Source organism: Galleria mellonella, unplaced genomic scaffold (genome assembly GCF_026898425.1).
Source record: "Galleria mellonella isolate WM207_F2 unplaced genomic scaffold, CSIRO_AGI_GalMel_v1 utg117, whole genome shotgun sequence".
Classification (NCBI taxonomy): Eukaryota; Metazoa; Arthropoda; class Insecta; order Lepidoptera; family Pyralidae; genus Galleria; species Galleria mellonella.
Window position 1 is genome coordinate 740,706 of NW_026441980.1, and position 26,591 is coordinate 767,296.

The 26,591-nt window shown below is 35.0% G+C and overlaps 1 protein-coding gene across 2 annotated transcripts; it reads left to right on the forward strand.

Moving 5' to 3' along the window:
* LOC128201242 (uncharacterized) lies at positions 1–25,173 on the forward strand. 2 transcript variants are annotated; one of them, XM_052897629.1, is made up of 4 exons: positions 1–242; positions 23,111–23,154; positions 23,824–23,981; positions 24,807–25,173. In XM_052897629.1, exons 1-4 carry the CDS (start codon positions 16–18, stop codon positions 24,924–24,926), a joined length of 549 nt encoding a protein of 182 aa, XP_052753589.1. In that variant the 5' UTR covers positions 1–15; the 3' UTR covers positions 24,927–25,173. The 2 variants fall into 2 exon arrangements, 1 of the variants encoding a protein (XP_052753589.1); XR_008253129.1 differs by lacking the exon at positions 1–242 and adding an exon at positions 22,874–22,925.
* The last annotated feature ends 1,418 nt before the right edge of the window (positions 25,174–26,591 follow it).

Consider the following 26,591-nt stretch of genomic DNA (forward strand, 5'->3'; position numbering starts at 1 on the left):
GTGTGTGTTTTGTCTATGGTCTGTTTCTCTGTGGCCAGTGCTGGTTGTGTGGCGCGCCGCGGGTGCAAGTTTACGAGGTGCCCGGAACAGGGTATTTATGCAAATGAGTTTAAAATTTTGTGCAAGGAAGTTGAGAGAATGCAATTTTGTTGCGATGCTTTGTGCAATGATCCGGGGAGCTTGCGGAGTGCGCTTGGCCGGAATCTTGGCCGCCATCTTGCGGCCGCTGTCAACGGAAACGTGTGAGTACCTAGTCACCGCTAGGTGGCGTGCGTGTCGCATTTGTGTAACAACATAATATGGCTGCCTAAACAGGCTATTTTGAATATTTTTGCATGGAATATACACATTTCGTTCATTCTTCGGATTCGTATTGACTTTTTTTTATTACATAGTTTAACTGCGTTAGGTTATTTACATAGATTAATATAAACCTAATCTACTATATTGTAACGTTATAAACCTGAAGATAGATTTGTTTGTTTGTAGTATAGTTGTATAAATAAATCTTGAATCTTGAATCTTATAATACTTTATTGTACTGTAAAATGAGTACAATGAGTATATATTTGCATTCGTTCTAAAACGAATCTGAGTATGGAACATATATGGAATGGAATATGTGAATACTCCGTTGAACAGTAACCATAAAATCCTAGTAAACTACAATTTTAATTCTTATAAAATCAACTAAATATTTCTTCATTGCTGGTCACGAATCTTACTCCATAAATAAAATAATTGCTTACTTTGACTACGCTGGCCAAGCGGTTTGGTATACTGAGGGTTTTATTTCGACTTTTCCTTCTCTTGCTTAAGTGTTGTACTTTGTTCCTATATTCTGTATATATATATATATATATATATATATATATATATATATATATATATATATATAATATGAAGTACGAGACTACAATTTGGTCCATTTTGTTAGTAACAATTTAGTTAGTAAAATTACTTTTAGAATAATGTTTTATCACTTGAAGATAAAAACCTGAAACACAGCTGCTACACGGCTGAAGCAGGACAGCAGACTGAACATAGTTGTAGGCGGATGTTGTGGTAAAGTTTATGTTTTCCAAATACTTAAATAAATAAATAAATTTATATATAATTAAATAATTTATAAAAAAAATAAATATGAGTTGAGTAACACAAAATTTATTTAATTTCATAAATTAAAAATAGTCTTGGTTGCACTTATTGTGGAGACCAATCATTGACCTAATAGTCTAAGATCCCATCACTAAATTCTGCAGGTGTTAAACTTTTTAATGAAACTCTTTTTAAATTAAATATGAGCGAAAATATACAACGCCGGTTGCCTGCTCTCAGTTATCTGCAATCTAGTTGTTGCTAGTTGAAAATAGGTAAAGATTTTGGTAAATTTGCTTAACTCGTTATGTTTCTTGATAAGATTAACACCAAACGGATATTTATTGTTTTCTAAACACGGTAACATATTGTTACCTGAAAAATGGCCGCAAGTCCTGCTTGAATCTATTGTTTTATTCTGTATGTTGATCCTGTAGTTACAAGAACTATCGATTCTTCTTGATAAATCTTACACTAAACGGAGGTTTACTCTTTTTTCTATACGACAACATAGGTTTGCCTTTAAAAAAGAAGCGTAACTAAGGGTTGCCACCTGACAACCTGCATTAATTATATTTTCGCTCATCCTTTCATTTAAACCAAGTTTTATTTTTAAGTACATGCAAAATTCAACGGCCAGATCTTAGACTATAAATTTGATTAATATAATAATTAAAATTGTTTCCAACGAAAATAAACAAATTTTAATTGTGACAAAACCTAAATTGCTTAACCGATTTTGATAAAATGTTTATGTGACTAATCTGTAAGTATATTATTTCAAATAAAAAAAAATTCCCAAAATCGGTTCATAACTAACGGACTTGACGAGATAAGGAATTAAATACCTCTTTTTTTTTGACTAAACCAGTTTAAAACGCCTTACTGCACCACTATTACATAAATTTAACAGTTCAGACGAGTGTAAATAAAGTAAATATATAACGTACACCAGCACCACAATCCGCCTAACAAACTGACATGCATTTCCAACGTAATACCACTCGACGTCATACAGATTCGCACAACAACTTCAGACGCGAACGGTGACGTGTGATTTTCCACGCTGGTGCATAACCATTGGAAATTTGGATATGTCACCTACGTAAATATGACCGAGTTAGGCATGCAACCGTGTACTGCCTTATTACAAGGCGGTAAGAACTAATTTTGAGTGTATGCGACTTGTGGTAGTTCTATTTTATAGCAGGTCATGGCATGTCGTTATCCAATTTCAACGATGGTGTGTACAATGTCGGTATTGAATTGAACGCGTGATTATAGGGACTTTTAGGTATAAAAGATAGTCTATCTATAGTAATATTATATCTATATAATATACAAAGAGAAAAACTTGATTGAAAACCCAATCGATTTTAAAAAGTTTTTCACTTAAGGAAAGCTGCATTTACAGCAAGTGCCTAATATAAGATGTGTATTATTTTCGATCATACTGTCTTCTATTTCAAAAATCTAGACCAAATCACTAGTTTTTTTTTTTTACATAGAAATAGAAATTAGTAGATTGGTTAAAACACAGGTGAAATAAATTTATTTATTTATTGTAACGCTCACATAGAGGAATGCTTTCAATGCGTGAATTTACTGGGTACAGAGGAATAACACCCGACTCCTCAGGAATGACAACGCATGGGGGTATCATGGGTGAAACAATATACTCTGTTAGGTCCATGGTACTGCTCATGTCTATAGGCGACGGTTACCACTTTCCATCAGGTGGACCGTCAGCTTGTTTGCCGTACTAAGTTGTATAAAAAAAACTTATGTAACTTAGTCAGAAATCAGGAGGTACAATGTGAGGACCTATCTATTAATCATTATAAATTTACATTTATTTCATTAATAGGATATCTGATGCTAAAATTAAGTTAATACAAATAAAATAAAATAAAAGATCAGTTATTTAGGTAACGTAATAAAACAATTTACTTTTAAAGATATAAATACAAAAAATTAATAAGATTTTTTTTTTATATAAATACATTAGAAACATTCCTTTGAAACCAAACTATTTGACTATTTAGGTTCTTCAAATCACAACCTGTCATACGAGTGATCGAACTTAAATAAATTTAACTACGTAACCTAAGAATAACTACTATAACAATACAAAACTACAATAATGCAAGCCTTGCATGTGTCAAATACGAGGTACGATTAAGCACTTGGCAGTAACTTATTCGCTGTTTGCATGAACAAGAAAGCCAATTAAAGAAAGGCTTGGACTATTTACCTTTTCTCATTAGAAACGTTAATAAAAAATAAACTTGAACTGTATGCGAGTGGCACACGTTGGTTGTTACACTGCGAAAAACAATTAGAATGCAAAATAATATAATAATAATATAAGCCTTTATTCAGACATTTTTTTTTATAACAACTTATTATTTATTTAATTGCTGTTGTCTGGTTGCTTATTATCAAAGGCCTCCTCCAACTGCCTCCAATGGTCTCTATTGCTAGCGATTCTTGTCCAAATTCCACCTGCTTCAGCCCTAATGTCATCTACCCATCTTCTATGTGGTCTTTCTCTTCTCCTTTTTTTGTCTTTTGTGTACCGAAACATTATCATTCTACTCCATTTATTTCTCCCTCTAATTGTATGCCCTGCACATTTCCATTTAAGTTTTTTAACTGTGACTGTAACATCTTTAGTTTTTATGTGTTTTTTAATATATAAGTGCAAAGTAATATACATATACATATATATATATATATATATATATATATATATATATATATAAATATTTTATCATTCGTCAAACGTTAAATTTCCTGCAATTATTTTTATAAATTTCCACATTAAAAATACTGACGGTATTTATTTTAAATTGGAAAATAACAAAGTATTTCATCATTATGTTTATATAGCTTTACAATACATAAATAAATCGGTGAAATTAAAATTTCAATTTGATATCGAAATATTTATTCTGATAAATAATATGAACTAAATTTCTAGTATTTTTATATAAATATATATAATTAATTCAGTTTATGATATTTAAAAAGAAAACAGTAATATCGTTAAACTATTAAATTAAAAGATGGGTATAGATAGAAATAGCATCTAAAAATCGACCTCTTTGCATATTTTTTATAATTATCAACAAACAAAAAACCTTGATTTACCTGTAAAATATAAAGGTGCTAAAAGGGTGTAACTCGAGCATGCAGGCTTAGTAACGGAAATCAGCAATCCAATTGCTAGCAATACGAGTATACCCTATTAGGTCGACCTCCACGCAGTTCCCCCTAGTGATTTGAATTTAGTGAACCATCGTGGTTGATTAATTATTAAGTTCATCAAGATGAGCCAACTGACCTGCTTTATCATACTACTCGTGTTTATAGGCGACGGTTACCACTTTCCATCAGGTGGGCCGTCAGCTTGTTTGCCATTCTAAGTTGTATAAAAAAAAAATGATCACCATCTGTCATCCCCCACTGGTACCTCGCACGTGTATACCGATAACGCAGGCAGAGTAACCATTCCATTATCATCCATTAAAAAAGAAATTCGAGCATGCACTCATAATATTTATGATAGTGTTTACTGTAAATCAACAAATAAATTTAAAGCTAAAGCTAAAAGAATGAAAATAAAAAAGCACAAATAAAAAAAAATAAAATATATAAACTAACAATCTCCTTTCTTTCCCTTCCTTCATGCGTGTGCCATAGTAACACAAAATGGTCACAACTCGAGTTTATTGTTTTGCCCTTAAAAGAGCAAAACACTGATATTCTGTTGTGGCCAAGAGTCAGTCGCGAAACTCCTCATTAAAAATAACAATAAAAAGCAATATAAATAAACTGCATTGTATGTGTCTATTATATTCGCCTTCATTTGATATTATATTCTAAATAAATAACAGATACCATTAGATGAGGGGTAGTCAGAGGTCACTTTCTGTCACATTCAGATATTCAGGCAATAAATATTTCCGCTGCGTACCTATTAGGTATGCCAATTTTTTGTTTATTAATAAAAAAAAAATTAAGTTCTTTTTTTAAAAATGTGTTTAGTTTAATAGAGTACTAATAGTAATAATATAAAATCTTTTAGATATAACTTGAGCGTGTATACAAGTCAGCGTGGCAGTGTCAAATGATTGCGCACTGCGGTCACAGGAGCGTAGGGGCATATCGGGCAGTGGGCGGTACCTAGCCTCAACCATTTATTGCTCTAACCATATGTCAGAATATAACTAATGTTTCACACATTCGTATATTTTAATAATAAGTTTTGTACTTGTTATTGTTTCACTATATAATAGTTTTTTTTCTCTAACCGTGTACTCGTATTGCTGGGGGAATAATGGATTGTTAAAAATGGGGATTAGTAGCACCATTATTAGCTATACAACCTGTCAGGTCGACCTCCTCGCGGTTCCCCCTGGAAACTATCGTGTTCTATTCCAAGTGAGTTCATCACGATAGGCTAACTGACCTGCCTTTTCATCGTCACTTATCATCCCTCACTGGTGCCCCGCCAACGTATCCCGATAGCGCAGGCGGGATTATTATTCCATTATCGTCTATTAAAAAAAAAGCGTGTATTGCTGTTGGCCGTTGATGACCTTTACAGTTTCACCGATTCCACAAAAAATATATGTAGGTACATACTATCCGACTCGACCCACTGAAACTGCGCTTTAACGAATATATCATGAGGAGTGCTCTGATGAATTGTTCGGATTGATACCTGCTACTGATTCACCACAACCGGCCTCATACTCTGTTATGTCCATGGTACTGCTCATGTCTATAGGCGACGGTTACCACTTTCCATCAGGTGAGTCGTCAACTTGTTTGCCATTCTAAGTTGTGTAAAAAAAAAACTAAAGTCTCATCCCAACCATCTGGATGAGTGGTTGTCCTCTACCGTGCGATTTTCAAGGCACTTTCTTCCACGCACAACCACTCTTTGGAATTAACTTCTAATAGCAGTATTTCCGAACCGATACGACATCATAACCTTCAAGAAAAGAGCATATTCCTTTTTAAAAGACCGACAGCACACCTGCAATGCCTCTGGTGTTGCGGATGATCATGGGCGGCGGTAGTCACTTACCATCTGACGAGCTGGACGCTTGTTTGCCCCCTGTGTTATGAAAAAAGACTGTTATTTCAAAGTTTTTATAATATTTAGAATAGCAAACAAACTGACGACCCATCTGAAATAAGATCATCGCTTATAGACACGAACTGCACCACGGATATTATAGAATGCCTTGTGCCATGCCTTATTACCCCTGATGTATTACCATTCCTGAAAAATAGATGTTATGCATTTCTACCCAGTAATTTCACTGCCATATCCTAAATCATGCAAATAGTATTGCTTCGTAGTACAAAAATACGATAGAAAAACGACAATTTTGCACAAAGTCTCCTCTGAAGCGACTAACTAGGCTTACACGAGGTAAATGTAGAAAAATCTTATTTTTCAGTCTATTGGCAACAGCCGGTATAGCCTAGTCAGTAATTCAAGTATCATAGATTACCTTTTTTTTACAATTTTTACAATTTACATTAAATGAGAAAAAAAAATCTAAATAATCGCGTTAGTTATTATATAAAACATTTAGTGTGATAATCTAAAAGTTAATAAAATCTTATTTTACCCATTCTTCTTATGAAGAATTAAAAGAAGGAAAAAAGAAGAAAAAAAATTGATTGTTCAAAAATATTTAAGTCTAAGTTTACTTGAGTAAAAATATTTCTTTCTCTCTTTATTTTCTTTCTCTCTTTCTTATTACATCTTATTTCGGATACTTCATACAAAAACGTCATATTCCATAGCTAATGTGTGCAAATATGATTTTTTACGAGGACAACCTGAATGCTAGGTGCATTCTAATAGTAAATTTTTCTAAAAGTAATTTAGTAACATAAACACAAGAAATATCGTCTCGAAAGCCTCAATAAACAGAAATAAAACGGAAAACTAATAAAACCTTCGAAAAAACAACGCCCTGCTATGCACAATCTGAATATTTGCATTTTAACTTGGACTTTCACACGAAAGCCTTCACTAATGGGGGAAATTTCATGATGAAACGTCACTGAATTTCGTTGTTATGCATTACTTGAATTATAATGTATTTAACGTTTTAGCTTTGCCCCTGACCTAATAAACAGAAGTGGATTTAGTTACATTTTGTACATACATATATATAGTTGTTTATTTAATAGGTAATATGTAACAATACATTTTTAACTTCATGAATTCTTTGTGATTTTTTCCTTTATCTATATCTTCTATACTTATAATAAATCTGTAGAGAGGTCAATTCTGTACACGAAATAAATTTCCAAAATAACTATCAGGCGGTGATTAGTGATCGATACTGATGCCAAAAATGCAATCAGTAAAATTTTTATCTGTCTGTCTGCATGTTCGTTATAGAAACAAAAACTACTCGACGGATTTTAACGAAACTTGGTACATTTATTCTTTATACTCCTGGACAGGTTATAGTATACTTTTCATTACGCTACGATCAATAGAAGCAGAGCAGTGAAGGGAAATGTTGGGAAAACTGGAGAAGTTACTCTATTTTTAAGCTTCCGTCGCGTGTGCAGTCTTGATGGCCACTTTTTAAAATGTAAAAATGTCCACCCGTGCGAAGCCGGGACGGGCTGCTAGTCTATAATAATAATAATGACGAAATAGTTTATTTTCTTTAAAATACCATTAGTACATCTATTATATTCAATGTAATTAATAGATTCGAATAAATAAATCATCCATTCACATTTATTTTTATTTCAGCCGTTACCTGTCCACTGCTGAACATTAACTTTCCCCTTTGGGGGAGTTTTGCCAGTAGTTGCCACGCTTGGCAGGTAGATTGGTAATCGCAGTTAGGTTTTTAGATATGTTTTAAGAGAGAAACTGCTGCCCATCCCTCTACCATGTGCTCCCTTAGTCGCCTCTTACGACACCCACGGGAAAGGAAGGGATGATCCATTCTACGCCCGGACCTACACATCTATTATACTATGAAATCATTATTAAAGTTTAAAATAATAAAAAAACCGCCAAAACACAAAGACACCAGTCTAGGATTATTATTATCGTCGTTTACCTCATGGATATGATGCGTTAAAATGCAGATCGTGTGTGATTCACTCATCAAAGTAAGTTACATAACGTCGATGTTATAATGATGAATAGATCCGTGAGAGCTGATGCCCTGACCGGTACAGTTGTTTGCACTGTGCTCCCATCAGCGGCGCGGAGTAATGCCCGGTTGCCGACCACGCCCGAGGCGTCCGGCGTCCGGCGGCCGCACGCCTCTATGGAATCTCCCACGGTTATTTACTTACAGGATGCTCTTCATTACATTAAATAAATAAATAATGGAAATATACAAAAAAAAAATAAACAATTCACTGGGAGATTAAAGCCCCGCTGTACACGAATCATGACTGGAAGAGAACTCTTACAGAGTTAAGCTCGCCTGTTGTACATCTTTATTTAATACAAATTGTATATTTGTAATTTTTGTGTACAATAAAGAATAAAGAAATAAATAGGATTTATTCACATAATCCGTCAAGATAAATATCATGATCATCATCATACCTTACCTTTAACTGTTCACTGCTGAACTTAAGCCTCCCCCTTAGGGAAGTTTACCAGTAATTAATAATAATAATAAACTCTTTATTGCGCACAGTAGAGATGTATACAAGGAGTATTTATACAGAATGTGCATATACAAAAGGCGGCCTTATCGCTAAAAGCAATCTCTTACAGACAACCTGGCATAAAGAATGGATAAGTACAGAGAGAAAGGTATATGGCGCAAATCAGACACAGTAAATGCATAAAAGGAATCAGACAAAATGCAAAAAATTCTAAATATAAAAATAAGATTACATAACCTAAATAAACATACATATATAATAAAAATAATAATACATAAACATACATATATAATAAAAATAATAATACATAAACATACATATATAATATAAATAATAATACATAAACATAAATATACTAAATAGATCAAGATAAATCACACATAGTAAATGTCAAAGCAAATTAGAGAGATAGGTAATGAGATTTTACCTGCCTCTCGAACGAGGCAAGAGATTGCGCTGATCTAATAGAAAGAGGTAAGGAGTTCCAGAGACGGATAGCTTGGATAGTGAAAGAATAGGAACAGAATTTAGAAGAATGAATAGGAGTTACTAAACGAAGGGATCTCGCGTTGCGCAATGTACGACCCTGAGAATCGACATTTTTTTTTTTTTTTACAACACAGGGGGCAAACGAGCATGCGGCTCACCTGATGGTAAGTGACTACCGCCGCCCATGATCACCCACAACACCTACGGCATTGCAGGTGTGCTGCCGGCCTTACATGAAACTCAAAGCACATTTTGAGGTAATCGGGAGTTGAAGGATGAAAAAGAATAGTGTAAAGAAGAGATAGGATGTGCCAGTTCCTGCGAAGGCGAATTGGAAGCCACTTGAGTTGATTGCGGAAATCAGAAATGTGGTCATATTTGCGAAGATTAAATATAAACCGTATACATATGTTCTGAAGTCGCTCAAGTTTATTTAATTGATCTTCTGTAAGATTAACATAACAGGAATCAGCGTAATCTAGAATAGGAAGTAGTAGACAGTAATTACCATGCTTGGCATGCGGATTGGCAACCGCAGTTAGGCTTTAGAGATGTTTTAAAAGGGACGCTGCTGCGCATCCCTCGTCCTCCCTTAGTCGCTTCTTACGACACTGGGAAAAAAAAGGGGTAGCCTATTCTATGCTAAACCACATGGCCAATACAAATATACTAGTTCGTTAATATAACACTCCCATCGCGAGAGGTCTCTTGAACTCGATTACGTACAGCACATTCTAAATTAATTGATTTTAATTTAAACTTATATAATTTCTTAAATAATAATACAAATAACTGATTATAAATAGTCTCCCAAGGTTCCCACACCGAGGTAACGTACTCAAGATACTGGCAACATTACCTCATTGGATTGCCAAACTTATTGTCTTTTAACTCCGCAAAAAACATCAAAGTCGTATGCATGAGTACCTCGGCAGTCTATCCTTTTAGCAACAATTTTAAAATCGATAATTATGTGTCACGAAAGAAATGCTCTGTTTTTATTATTAAAATTCTAAAACCACATTATATCTTAATATTATATATATATATATATATATATATATATATATATATATATATATATATATATAAAACACGTAAATAACATTTCACATTGAAATTACAGAGTGCCTACTAATGCATAACACCATTGTTTTTAGGAATGGCAATGCATAGAGGGTGCCATGCTGTGAGTGTCTATTGTCGATGGTACTATTCAAAACTGTATGCAAAGTTTTTAGCCGTTAATTTGCCACTGTAAAAAATAAGCCTTTACCATAAGGGGAATCTTGCCAGTAATTGCCATGCTTAGCAGGCGAGTTAGCATCTGCAGTTAAACTTTGATGATGTTACAAGAGACACGCTGCTGATCATCCCTCGACCAATAAGTTCCCTTAGTCGCCTTTTACGACACCCTCCAGAAAAGAAGGGGTGGCCCATACTAAGCTGGGACTAGATGGCGTGCTATTCGAAGTTTACCACCAGTATTTTGTAATATTTATAGTGTTGTTCATGTCTACAAATTACCGACGACGATTACCACTATGCACGACGCACCTTTTTTGTTTCCTATTTAATTTTATTAAAAAGAAGTTTTTGTTTGTGATTTGAAGTTACTGTCAAATTATTTTGTTTCGTTCGCTTTTTTGCTCTTGTTTTTTTTTTTGTATATTTTTTATAATTATATTACTTTTCTAAAGACACCGCGTTTCCATACCAGCGAACAGACCTTTCGCCCACTACAACTTTTCATCAGATACGCTGTTAGCTTCTTCATTTTAAGTTGCATAAAAAAATCTAACGGGTTATTTTTACTATTCATATTAGCTCGTTTTGTCAGTTAATTCCACTATCTGCTGTAATATAATTCCGTATAAAATAATTATATAATTATTTCCTTAGTTATTGTATCCACCTGTATAGTACGTAGTTGATAAATTCGTGCAGATCGAAAGTGACTGTTTGTACAGCGCTCGATTATCGAGCGATCGGTATGGATCACGATGCGCAGGCGCCGCGCGCCGCGCCACCGTTTGCCAAACACGAGGCTCTTATAGATGATTTTAATAATTCAAGTTCCTATAATTGCAATTCAATAGGAGCGTAAAATTGGAAATAAAAAATATTAAAAACTATTTTTATATGAGTATTCAACATGCTGTAAAGTTCAAATTCTATGTCATAGAAACATTTTGTGATAGTACCTTTTCTTTTTCTTTTATTCAACTTAGAATGGCAAACAAGCTGATGGCTCACCTGATGGAAAGTGGTAACCGTCGCCTATAGACACGAGCAGTACCATGGACATAACAGGGTATACTGTTTCGCCCATGATACCCCCCATGCGTTGCCATTCCTGAGGACTTAGATGTTATTCCTCTGTACCCTGTAAATTCACGCCATATCCAACCCTTCAAACCGAAACACAGCCATGCAAACACAACTGCTTCACGGTTGAAACACGAATGGGACAGAGGTACCCAAGCAATCGACTTTTGTACAAAGTCTCCCTCTGGTAAGTACCTCTTGTGATAGTACCTGCTAGAAATTTCCCGCAATTTCTACGTAACTGGGTTATGTTGATCGGGATAAAAAAATATCTATGTATTTTTTCATCCAGAATTCAATTTATAATCATAATTTCATACTGATTGGAGCGCCAAAGCGCCAAGAAGCATCAAACAAACACATTTTTCACTTTCACATTTACAATTTTTACTATTCTTCCTTCTTATGATTCTCATGGGGTTCTCATGACCTCTTTAACCCTTCATCATCATATCAGCTGTCAACTATTTACTGCTGAACAGAGAGCTCCCTCTTTGGGGGGGTTTTACCGTTTTAACTCCTCATAATACAAATAAATCCTCATAAAATAAATTTCCTCCACAAATAATACCACGAGTACAAACACAACAAAATTGAAAAGTGAATATGGAAATAAATCTTGTCTACTGCAAAAAGGATTATTAAAACCGGTTCAAAAATCCACGTAACCATCTAAACTCGTTAATAATATCTGTTTTTTTTTATGCAACTTAGAATGGCAAACAAACTGACGGCCCACCTGATGGAAAGTGGTAACAGTTGCCTATAGACATGAGGTCAAACAGAGTATACTGTTTCACTCATGATACCTTTCATACGTTGTCGTTCCTGAGGACTAAAGTATTATGCCTCTGTACCCTGTAAATTCGCTTGCATATTCCACCCTTCAAACCGACTATTTCACGGTAAAAACATGAATGGGACAGAGGTGTCTAAGCAAAGGACTTTTGTACAAAGTCTCACTCTGGTATGTATTGAAACCTCCCTATTTAAATATTCCATTTTCACCCATTAAAAAAACTCGGATTTCATATTTTTGTATTAACAAGGTTCAGTTTTTTTACATTACAATAATTAACTTTAATTATAGCGAAATATGTGGACTTATACCTACTGCTAACATTTGTATATCGATCATGTTTCTTGCAAATAAATTAATAAATTCATGTATTCATTCAATCAGCTGTAAGTTGCAGTACTGCATTTATTCTTTATTGCAAATCGTTCAGGCGTTTTGACTTATTTACTTTACAAAATCTCAAATATCTAAACATGTTTATAAATATTCACACTTAGTGTGATATTAGTAAAATAAACAACAATATGATAAAATAAAATTTATGGAGTGGCGACCCCGTATGGGCAAACATGGTGTAGGACGACTTCTTACTAGTTGAAGTGACGAGTTTAAATGCATTGCAGGGAGTCAGTGGATGCAGGTGGATTCCTTATGGCATTAGGAAAGCCTATGCCCAATATTAAACGGATAATGGCTGAAATGATGATAAAATAAAATAAATTTATATATGATAAATACGGAATAAAAATACGGACTGAAAGACGATGTAGTGACAAAAATCGAAAAAGGAATGTTACGATGGTTTGGTCATTTGGAGAGGATGGATGAAAGAAGAATTACGAAAGAGATTTGTCGAGTAAGAATGAATGGAGATGTCGGTAGGGGCCGCCCTAGACTGACGTATGTCGACCAAATAGGCGACGTGCTGAAGAAGGGCCAAATTAAAAGTACCCGTAACCGGCGAGCGTGTATGAAAAGATTGATGAATGTGGAAAAAGCGAAAGAAGTTTGTTTGAATCGAAGCATTTGGCGTTCCATTGTTTCTGCCTACCCTAATGGGAGACAGGCGTGACAGATATGTATGTATGTATAAATACGCAATCAAATATTTAGTTAGTAGTTCTAATTAATTATATTATAATTTTTTTTATGTGTATTTTACTAACAATACATTATAAGAATAGGTAATTATTACTAATACTAAATACATACTGAATATAGGCCTTCCCCTTGGGTGTTTTGCCCGTAGATGCCATGCTTGACAGGCGATTTGGCAACCGCAGTTAAGCTTCAATGATATTTTAAGAGAGATACTGCAGCCCATCCCACGACTATTAAGTTCCCTTAGTCGCCTTATAAGAGATACACGGGAATCAAAAGGTGGCCTATTCTATACCGGGATCCCACGGCAATGAACAATTATGCTCATAGATTTTTTTTTAATTTACTTATTCATTTTAGACAATTCAAAACATTTTTAATTCTAGTATTATTTTTCGAAACTATCTTAAATAAAGTAATATCGATAGATATTAGACTCTTTATTGTTTCCTCCAAAAGATTACAATAGTAAACTTATTATAAATATAAACAATTACAAGAAATAATCACAATGAGAAAACAATAGGCGGCCTTATCGCTAAATGCGATCTCTTCCGGGCAACCTTTGGATGGAGAGGAGTAATTATAAACAGTTTGATCGGAGGCATGATGAAAATTCTATTATTTCTAAATATAGAGATATAATATATGTATTTTTTTTTATATGCACGTAAGAAGCGACGTAAGGACAAACCACCTACGCCGGAGATAATGTCTACAGAAAAACGCATAAATCTACAAGCAGGGTACGGAACCACCATTTTGTACTTTTTAACGGTCTCACGGTTGGGAAAACCGCATTTTTATTCAAAATAGCCACTTAGTAAATAAAATATGTCTCTATTTGAAACAAAAAAACAGGCAGTGGGTGGGTACAGTCCTTTCGTTGGGGTTTCCTCTGTTTTTAGAGATTCGGGGCCCCAAGTAAACAGTACACTTGCGTTCAACTTTAAGTATACACTACTAGGCGGCCTTTGATCTGCTTTCTGTCGAATTGATTTCAGCCGATGGTACCTATACTCTCTTTGTATTCTTATCCCATGAATAAACTATGAATAAAACATAAAAAGTTCAATAGATTGTTAAAATAGAAACGGTGTTACGCAGTGAAGGTTAAAGAAATATTAGTATTGTAATATAACAATAAGTATTTAAAAATAAATATATCAAACTAGACTTAGTTTGATATATGTATTTAGTTCTAAATACTTAAAGGGTGGCTTTTGTTCAACATTGGACAGTTAAAGGCTGTTATAACGATACACGGCTATGTGTTCCCGGCATAGAATAGATCTTTTAGTTTACGACACCTACGGGAAAGAAAAGAGTGGCCGATTCTACCCTGGGACCACACGGCAATTGTAATCGTTCATGAAACAATAATTTAAAAGCTATCCAATTAAAATAATAGTTTAAGAGATAGGTTTAAAAAAATAACGCCGCAGAATGAACCTCCTTGTCTTACTTAATTAACCACTTAAGTATCTCGAACGAGACCCTTTCGCGCATCAAATGTGTTCCGATTTGGGCTATCCCAAGTACCGCTATACCCGAGTACCCAGTATTTGTATCTGGAGCGATACCTTATCACCCGTTTGTATTTCATAGAGCTTAGTGTATATTTATTATATGCTCGTTCGAATTTAGTGCGTGCGCCTGTGCGCCAGTTGACCTCATTTCACAGAAAGACCCTCGCATTAAGTGGTTAACACACAAATAATATTGCTACCTGTAATAAGATAGAATTTATTCCAATATTGTTGCAAATTTTTTCGTTTTTTTTTTATATATATTTTATTTTTATACATAGGAAAGTTTTGTTTTTAAACCAACTTCAAAAAAGGAGGTTCTCGTAATAACTTAAATACAATCATTTTTCCCTTTATCCATTGTTTAATTATATAAAATAAATGCATACATATAGTAGGTGCATATCGTCTATAGAGGTAAATATAAATTGCCCTAGGCAATACTATATTTCTTTAAGTATTAAAATAGTTTTTTTTTTTTATTATTTAAAGTTATTTTTTATTTTTTTAACTATTAAAATAGCTCAATAATTCAATTTACGTTCTTTTCTTGGCTAGAAGTGTAGTCGTTCTTGTTAGAAAAAGTACCGAAAAAATGTTTAGTTGTTGAAAAATTAGCATTTGTTTGGACCCCCGCGTCGCTCCTCGCCAAGTTACGGCTTGCGGCGCACTCATTAATTTGTTTTTTATTTTACACTCTTTTATAAGGGTAATTAGACGGATATTTTATGTACTCAGCGTATTATTTAAACGTATCTTATTCTTTCTAGAAGAATTGTTTAAATGTGTCCCCTTGTTGAGTTTACAGACAAAGGGGTATAATTTATAAAAAAAAAAAGATTGTGTGCCATAAAAAAAATCGATTTCGGTTATGGCAATACCAGTATTTGTAATTTAAATACTTAATAACTGAACCTATTTTGATAAAATTTCTATGCAACCAATCTATGTGGGTGTCGTAAGTGGAGTGGGGATCGTAAAAGAGACTAATGGAAGGCGTGGGATGGGCAGCAGCGTCCATCTTAATACATTTCTAAAGCCTAACTGGGGTTGCCAATCCCTGCCCAGCGCGACAGCTACTGGCAAACCTGTGTTTCGGTTTGAAGAGTGGCATATGGCGTGAATTTACAGGGTACAGAGGAATAACACCTGAGTCCTCAGGAATGGCAACGCATGGGGGGTATCATGGGCGAAACAGTATTCTGACTCTGTTGTGTCCATAGTACTGCTCATGTCTATAGGCGACGATTACCACTTTCCATCAGGTGGGCCGTCAGCTTGTTTGCCATTCTATGTTGTATAAAAAAAAACTCTAAACGCCTAACTGCGGTTGCCAACCCGCTTGCCAAGCGTGGCAACTACTGGCAAAACTCTCCTTATGGGGAAGGCTTATGTTCAGCAGTGGACAGTGAACGGCTGAAATATTAATTGATTGAGAAATGTGATTACATTTGTAACGTAGGTAGCAGTGAAAACAAATAGTATGCAGTTGATATCATCAATAGGGGGGGAGGGATTGTTAACAATAGAGTTTGACAGCCCCATTGCTAGCAATATGCCTTATTAGATCGACCTCCACGTGGTTCCCCCTGGAAACCATCGTAAACAATTCTTGTTGAATTCGTCACGATGGGCTAACTGACCTGCTTCATCCTCACCTATCATCCTTCACTGGTGCCCCGCCGGTGTATACCGATAGCGCGGGTGGGGTTACCATTCCATTATCATCTATTAAAAAAAAATATCGACTTACCCACATATAAATTAATGTAATATCTTCATAGATTCTTCGAGAATCTTTATTGATATGTTACATATAATATTAGGTAAGAATATATATAGAATAGAATAGGCCACTTTACTTTACCACTAAGAGAACTTATTGGTGGAGGGATGGACAGCAGCGTCCCTCTTAAAACATCACCGAAAGCCTAACTACGGTTGCCAATTCGCATGCCAAGCTTGGCAACTACTGGCAAAACCCCACTTTTGGGAAAGACCTAAGTTCAACAGTGGACAGCTAACGGTTGGTATGATAATGACGATGATAAATATTGACTTTTTTGTATGAATTACTCGAACAGATTTTTTTTTCTTTTTTTATGCTTATTTCCTAAGCGTTGGGAGATTACTTGTAACTTGTATTAGTATTTAAAAAAATGTATATCAACTTTAATTTATTGATGTACTATATAAAATGAATGAATGATACTTTATTTGCATTATACAATATAGGAAATAAACAGATAAATTGAAGTCTGATTTTATAATAATTTTATAACCAGAGGGAGACTTTGTACAAAAGTCGATTGCTTTACCATATTATATTATCTGTGGCTTTACTAATTAATCATTATTAACATAAATATTAATAACGATTAAAAATAAAGTAACCCCTTTTCCCAAAATTTGTTTTTTTTTTTAAATTAACATTGCTTACATGTATTAAATAAATTAAGTTAAACAAACAATAGAGATCTTTAATAAACTTGGGTGGTGTCCGATAGTGTATTCTTAGAAATGCACGAGGTATTAAGTTGCTATTGTGGATTATGTTTCAATTTTCTGTCGCAGTAAGCGTAATTCTCTTGCACGACTGTAATACTAAAGAAAGTGACAGAATGCTGTAACAGTTAAAATGGGTTTGTTGGTATTAGTATTTCTTAACAAGGGGGTTTATATTTGTACATTAGACAATTAAGAATTATGTTAAATTTGTGATTAGTTTGCCTTAACATTTATTATTATTATTTATACAACTTAGAATGGCAAACAAGCTGACGGCCCACCTGATGGAAAGTGGTAACCGTCGCGTATAGACATGAGCAGTACTATGGACATAACAGAGTATACTGTTTCGCCTATGATACCCTCATGCGTTGCAATTTCTGAGGACTCAGGTGTTATTCCTCCGTACCCAGTAAATTCACGCCATATCCCACCCTTCAAACCGAAACACAGCCATGCAAACACAACTGCTTCACGGTAGAAACACGAATGGGACAGAGGTACCTAAGCAATCGACTTTTGTACAAAGTCTCCCTCTGGTAAAATTTTCACACTGTATTCAAATGTTTTTCACAATTAAAAGTTCTATTAATTACAATTCAAATTATTAATACGTAATATTCAAATTTTCTTCAATCTGGTTTAAAATATAAAATATCGTTCCATATGCTTGACAAAATATTAGTTTTTTTTTTATACCACTGAGGTGGCAAACAAGCATACGGCCCACCTGATGGTAAGTGGTTACCGTAGCCTATGAACACTTGCAATACCCGAGGTATTACGCGTGCGTTGCCGACCCTGAAGAAACCTCTTTACCCCCCTTTTGAAGAACCCCATGCTGTAGTCTCTTGGGAAAACCTCGGCAGGGAGCTCATTCCACAATCTGAGCGTTCGTGGGAGGAAACGGGAGTTTTTCTAGTTTCTTGAACATTTGACAGACTTGGATTTAGCTGTCTTTAATTTTATAAGCCTCAATTATGCTTAATCTGCTGATATGCCTGTGTTCATCGGCTGACGTGTTGCTAGCAGTGTCGCAATAAATGTCATCAGACAACTGCAGCGTGTGCCCTAAAAATAACTCTGCCGAGCTTGCACTCTCGTCGCCAATGCACTGCGCACGTAGGAGTAACGTAAGCAACTAGCAAGCCTTCCTGCCCCACCTCACGTCGCTTTTTATTTTGCCCAGCATTTTAATGACACGCTATAACGCTACACAAACAATATACCCCGTCAGGTCGACCTCCCCGTGGTCTACCCTGGAAACCGTCCTGCTGAAGGGGGAATGGGATTGTTAGTAATTGAGACTGAGAATCCCATTGCTAGCAATATACCCAACCAAGTCGACCTCCTCGCGGTTCTCCCTGGGAACTATCATGGTTAATTCCTGGTGAATTCATCAAAAACTTCTTCTAATATTATTCCATCCTTGTCTCAACCCACCCTTTGTAGGGGGGAAAGGGATTGTTAGTAATAGAGACTGAGAATCCCATTGCTAGCAATATACCCAACCAGGTCGACCACGCCTCCTCCTCCTCGTGGTTCTCCCTGGAAACTATCATGGTTAATTCCTCAGAATTCATCACGATGGGCTAACTGGCCTGTTTTCATTCTCATCTATCACCCTGCACTGGTGCTCCGCCAGCGTATCCCTTTAGCGCAGGCGGGGTTACTATACCATTTTCACCCACCAAAAAAACCGTCCTGCTGAATTCCAGTCGTATCATGATGTATGTATCATGACAAGCTAATTGATCTGCCTTTTCATCCTCATTTATCACCCTTCACTGGTACCCCGCCAGCGTATACCGTTAGCGTGGGCGATTTACCATTCCATTATAATCCATTAAAAAAAAACCATTCTGCTGGATTCCAGGTATATCATCATGACAAGCTAACTGATCTGCCTTTTCTTCCTCACATACCATCCTACACTGGCGCCACTTCATTACCATCTTATTAAAAAACGTCTAAAATAATATTTTATCAGAAAAGAAAAAAGAATTTTCCAAATTGATTTATAAATAACGCTAAGAAGTAAATAAAAAAATAGAACCACCGTCATTTTCATGTAACGTAATATAATTAACTTAGCTAATGATATTTTAATAAATCTTTGAATTCATTTTACAGTCAATCAAAGGAAACCAAATTTCATTACGAACAAGTCCGATAATTTTTACAGAGAATCTCATTTGTATTATTATTAAGTTTAGTAGAATTTTACATACATATATATATATATATTTTTATAGAACTTAGAAAGGCAAACAAGCTGACGGCCCACCTGATGGAAAGTGGTAACAGTCGCCTATAGACATGAGCAGTGCCATGGACATAACAGAGTATACTGTTTCGCCCATGATACCCTCCATGTGTTGCCACTCCTGAGCACTCAGGTGTTATTTCTCTGTACCCTGTAAATTCACGCCATATCCTACCCTTCAAACCGAAACACAGTCATGCAAACACAACTGCTTTACCTCAGATTCCCCTCCTTAATCTATATCTTATACAAATTACAAATTCTAACTTAAAACCGATATTAATAATCTCAATACACATTTAACCTCAAATTAAGTCTGTGCTTAGAACGACGAATATGTATCTATAAGGCGGGTATATTTAAATGAATTTTTATTGATCTACCCCAAATACCAGAGGGAGACTTTGTACAAAAGTCGATTGCTTAGGTACCTCTGTCCCATTCGTGTTTCAACTGTAAAGCAGTTGTGTTTGCATGGCTGTGTTTCGGTTTGAAGGGTGGGATATGGCGTAAATTTACTGGGTACAGAGGAATAACACCTGAGTCCTCAGGAATGGCAACGCATAGGGGGTATCATGGGCGAAACAGTATACTCTGTTATGTTGTCCATGGGACTGCACATGTCTATAGGCAACGGTTACCACTTTCCATCAAGTGGGCCGTCAGCTCGTTTGCCATTCTAAGTTGTATATAAATAAACTATTATGTATTTGTAAAAGCCTAACTGCGGTTGCCAACCTACCTGCCAAGCGTGGCAACTACTGGCAAAACTCCCCTTATGGGAAGGCTAAACATACGTTCAGCAGTGGACAGTTAAGGGTTGAAACAATAAATGTTTCAACTTAAATTTAAAATAAGTATACGAACCGACCATTGCGTCATCAATCTTTATTACCGAGACAGAAAAGTTTTATATACCACTCAACTAATTATGTACCTTCAACGGATGTATATAGGCACTTATATATCTGTAGAGATCCGGGTATATTACCCGGGTGAAATAAACGAGAAACTTAAAGCGAAACCCCGCCTACGCCATCGGGGCGTGTCCATGCACCCAACCACTCCTACCCACCCATCCCTTTCGGGATAGTAGCCGTTTTTCCGGGAATCTTATGTAATATCACCGTGGGGTGGATGGTGGACATTTGTTTTTAGTAGACGCCCGGGATTATTAAATCTACAGAACGAGCGTACCCAAGATGGCCGCTGATTTATGTAACTTACATAGGCTATGTATCTTGAGACTTTGTTATGTTTCCCAACTGGAGTTTCGTGTAATAAATCGAGCAATAAAAAAGTGTGGAAACTACAAAGTTTTGAAATAACACGACGCTGTTTGTGTTATTTTTAACAAATTTCGTCGGTGGATACGTTTCTTGTGTTTTTTTATCTACCATCGTTTGTTGATAGTTTGCACACTCAGAAGGAAAACGGGTTATCTGCAATTTACATTGATTGCCTATTATTTTTATTTCAATTTTTTATCTTGTAAATCTTTTTTTATAAAATATATAGGAAATGACTACATCATGATCATTATAATTATTATATAACAATCAATTGTTAATATTAAAAATGTGAAACTGAGTTTGTCACCTAATAGTGCCTTATCGGCTTACCCAGTCGCTATACAATTTGGTATACACGTATTATACGGAACAGAAAAGGGTATAGGCTATTTTTATAGGCTACTTTCTATCCCGATTACTTAGACGAAGTCACGGGTAATTGCTAGTAAACAATATTTTTGCTAGAAGCATTTAATTGTTAATACTAACGTAATGAGAAAAAGTGGGCTTAAATACTTAAGATACAAATCTTAAGTATAAACAATATCATTTTTCATTATCAACGTAATATCCCACTGCTGGGCATAGATCTCTCCTTAAAAAAAAATAATAATGGCTATTACAACATAATACTGGGCAGGTAATTTACTATAGGCTTTCAATTTATTTTGTTAAACTTATCTATTCTGTTACCGTCACAGACTAATAATTATGCCATTCTGAAGTTATTATGATGTGTTTCTGTGATTTTTCAATACATTAACAAGTATTAAAACATTTTTTTCCGCCTACGACTACATTATTGATTGTGATATTTAAACTGACAGGATTAAAACTATCTTATCTCTCTCTTTCTCTCTCACACACACTTTCTCTTTCTGAAGTACTATATTTACTCAGTTTATAATAACTAGTTAACATGTTATTAAAATGCCAGACGGTGACAAATAAAAAAGAAACATATTCAAATTCACATTTATAATATTAGTAAATTTTTTATATAATTTAAAGTAAATTAACCGATTATAGAATGTATTATTTTCATATATTATTATATATTAATATTTTTTCACTGCAAATATAATAATCATACCTATATCTCATAACTATGATATTTGAGAATATTTTTATTTATTTATTTAAACTTTTATATACAGTGAAAGTCTGTATACATTTTCTACTAGTCAACCGTACGGGCAAACCGAGATTTATTTCTCGGTGCATTATTGAATAGCGGAAAAATAATGCAATACTTGATATATTCATACGATATAAACATATAATTAGACTAATATAAACATACACATACTATGGAAAATATTTGAATATAGACATATAATAAATACATACATAAATAATTACATAAAATATGATTACATCAAATAATTTTTTATTATTATTTCAAATTTACCAGAGGGAGACTTTGTACAAAAGTCGATTGCTTGGGTACCTCTGTCCCGTTCGTGTTTCAACCGTGAAGCAGTTGTGTTTGCATGGCTGTGTTTCGGTTTGAAGGGTGGGATATGGCGTGAATGTACTGGGTACAGAGGAATAACACCTGAGTCCTCAGGAATGGTAACGCATGGGGGGTATCATGGGCGAAACAGTATACACTGTTATGTCCATGGTACTGCTCATGTCTATAGGCGGCGGTTACCACTTTCCATCAGGTGGGCCGTCAGCTTGTTTGCCATTCTAAGTTGTATAAAAAAATAATAATAATTACAATTAGAGAAATTTCAATTTACACCTTTTCGTTAACAAACGCAACGGCATTCCTATAAAAGGCGCGATGCGCATGCACACCGCGCACTTGGGTGACGTAGTAGGACGTGAGTATTTGCATTGATTCAAAATCTAATCTCTGAACAAAATGGCGGTTGCCATGCGGGCGCCATTTTAAGCACGTGCCTTTTTAACTATCTTAATTCAAACCAAACTCAAATTTAGACTGTTCCCAAATGCACTATTTCGAATAAACAGTGCTTTGATATTAATATTTTCTTTTTTTTTGCAGTGAGCCAGGGTACCTGCTAGAAGCCCGTGGCCTGCGGCGGTATGGTAAGTACAATAGATTTAATTTACTTTACATCGGGATCCCTTTCGAAATAAGCAGTGAGTATCTTATTAAACCTCATCCCTGCATGCATTTTCTTCATCCACATTCACATGTCATCTCATGCATCAGTGTACCATGCCATGACTCATGACATACGATCTTCCCATAGGATTATATACTTTTTTTATTCAAACTAGCTGATATTGCTACTTCGCAAGATATTCGCGTACCCGCTGCTGAATATAGGTCTTCCCTATAAGATTTGCCAATAGTTGCTACGCTTGGCAAGCAGGTTGGCGAAATTGGTTAGGCTTTAGTTATGTTTTAAGAGACACTGCCACCCATATGTTTTCTTAGTCGCCTCTTAAACACCTACGGAAAAGGAAGGGGTGGTTCATTCTACGGCGGGGGCCCATACTGCGTAAATTAACGTACAATTTTTCCAGAAGTGTTGTTTAAATGTTGCATTTGTCAAGTTTGACAAGATTACAGAGCGTGGTTACCGGAAATGTGAAAAGGACTCCATTTTCCGCGCTTAGCAGAGCGTGGTTACCGGGTCGGAACTTATTTTGCAATTTAATTTGTAATTAATAAATTTATTTATTTATTTAAAAATTCAATAAATAAATATTCTTTATTACATAAATAATAATATTAATTAATAATTACAGGCAGCGATGTACTGCCAACGGCGGCAGGCCTCGGAGCGCCCGGTGCGGCGGCCGCCGGCGTCGATGGACGCCGCCCGGCTGCGCGACTGGCCCGCGCCGCTCGCCCGGCTCCAGGCGAGCCGTGCGATGCAAAAGCGCCTTACTCGACATATTTTTCTGTAAGTACTTCCTTCTTTTTTACTTCCAATAGCAAAAAGATTTTTTAAAGAGCATAGTATAAGGAAAAATAGAGGGCAAGAGAAGAAAAGGAAGACCGAGGAATAACTACACGGGACAGATAAAGAAACGCTAGGTGTCATGTCGTATAGGGAGGTCAAGGATATGGCCTGGGATAGAGCTGGCTGGAAGAAGATGCATGAATTAGTTGCACCGACAAGAGGAAACTCTTAAATGAAAAGAAGAGACCAAAATGAGACAAAGAATGATAGAAAGTGGTGATCGTCGCTTAATAAACACTGAGATGTGTTAGTGATTACCTGTTTTAAACCAAAACACATTCTTGCAAGCTGCTTAGCGGCAACAGCATGAATGAGTCAGAGGTACCAAACTGGATTACGTTTTGCAGTCTCCCGCTGGTAAACTTTGGTGAAATTTGGTAATAATTCAATAAATATCTTAATATACTTGGATAAGCTTGGGATTAGATTGGATTTGATAAACTTGGATTGGAAGATCTATTAATTTTCTCTCATTATGTATTTTTAGTTAAATCTTATGTGTGAAAATTCTGAACCGATTTTTATACTCCCTTTTTCAATCTATATAGGGTTTTGTATACGAAGGTGGTAATAAATCAATACAGTCCACTGCGTATACATATTCACCATTGTATTATGGTCCGATTATATCCATTCTTTTTTTAATCTAAAATGTTTTATGTTTAATTAAAAAGGCTTCTTTTCTTGTTTATTGAATTACAGACTCATTTGTTATTTTTTTTGCTATGATTAAATTATAAAACGTTTCAATGTTTTTTGTTGCAGATCGTAGCTGTAGTTTATCGACAGATACCGTCTGGTAGAAAAATAATGACAATTATGAAACCAGCCCCTTTAAATTATCATACGCAAGTTTATTCTAACACAAATAATGTATGTGTATAAATCGAGCGTTTAAGCATGTGAACTCGTTCACCAATGCTTGTATTATAGTTTATGGACTTGATAAATGTAGATCATTATTCCGTACGCTTTCTTAACATTGTCTATGCTCATTTAGTCTTTAAGCGATAATAAGTTAAGTTTTGTTTCTGCAAGTTTTTCGTTTTTGTTATAAGTCAGCTAATTGGTCCAGATAGACGTATGTAATGCATATTTCTTTATAAAAAAAACATTATATTTTCTACTATTATCTTTCGTTTTATTAGTCTCCTTTAAACCTTTGTACGTATATTTATTGTTGCGCTCGCTAGTGGCATTTATTTAAAGATTTTTATTTAAAAAAAACTGTAGGCAGGGATAAAATTACATCAGAGGGAGACTTTGTACAAAAGTCGATTGCTTGGGTACCTCTGTCCCATTCGTGTTTCTACCGTGAAGCAGTTGTTTGCATGGCTGTGTTTCGGTTTGAAGGGGGGATATGGCGTGAATTTACTGGGTACAGAGGAATAACACCTGAATCCTCAGGAATGGCAACGCATGGGGGGTATCATGGGCGAAACAGTATACTCTGTTATGTCCATGGTACTGCTCATGTCTATAGGCGACGGTTACCACTTTCCATCAGGTGGGCCGTCTATTCATAACTATTTTAAAATTCTCAGATAAGAATATTTTATTTTTACTTCGGAGAAGTAAAATGGATTCTTACCTGAACTTAAAATACATAAATTCATTAAAAGCTAAATAACGTTGAGCAATAAACATGAATTTTAAGAATTTTTATATTTATAATGTATCTAATATAATTATAAATATAAAAATTGTTTAAATGTTTGGTTATCATCCTTGGTTGCCCATCCTTCGACCATTTTATTAGTTCTTTGTAATATGAAATTTGTCATGTAAGCTACTTTTTTATCTCGAGCTTAGAATGGCAAACGAGCTGATGGCCTAGCTAATAAGATATGGTAAATAGGTTAGCAAATACCAAAAACAGTTCAACAATGGACAATTGGCAGTTGAATTAAATAGAAAAAAAAAACTTAAACTGTAAAAGTGTCACATCGTGTCCAGTAAACAAACGTTGCTCGATAGAACACTAATACGCTGGGTAAGTGGTGAACTCGCCCGCTCTTGGCTTTGATCCCGCGATATTGACTGCATCTCATTTGCACCACGCACACGGGTGAGGTTTTCACATGAAAAAGTTTAGAATTTTTTTTTTATCTACATTCAATTTGGGATTTTTGTTTTTTAACATGTCAATCCCATAAAATCTAAACAAGTTATCTACTATTATAATTATGACTAAGCAATACTACTTACTAATTCACTTAAGCACAAAGCAATTTTGGTAGTAGGAGCATGCATTAAGCTCTGAACAATACCCATATCAAATTTATTAATATTAAATGTTTTTAAAAATGTTTCCCTTTCCCATCGGTTGCTATCACATTCCATCAATAGGTGCTGTACATCTTCAACTTTTCCACAGACAATGCAAAGACAATGCAATTTGTTGAATTTTCTTTTTTCATTAAATATGCAAACTTTATTAATGGATAAACTTTGAAAATTTTATTGAGTCATTTTGATTGGTATTTTTTAAACTATCCTTTTGTTGCACAGTTATACCTCTCATTATGATTATATCAGCCATTGTCTGGT

Bases quoted from the DNA above. Each gene is read 5' to 3' on its own strand.
- LOC128201242 (XM_052897629.1), top strand. From the start codon at position 16: ATGGTCTGTTTCTCTGTGGCCAGTGCTGGTTGTGTGGCGCGCCGCGGG. The intron at 23,155-23,823 runs GTAAGTACAATA...TAATAATTACAG, and splicing joins CCGTGGCCTGCGGCGGTATG to GCAGCGATGTACTGCCAACG. The intron at 23,982-24,806 runs GTAAGTACTTCC...TTTTTGTTGCAG, and splicing joins CTTACTCGACATATTTTTCT to ATCGTAGCTGTAGTTTATCG.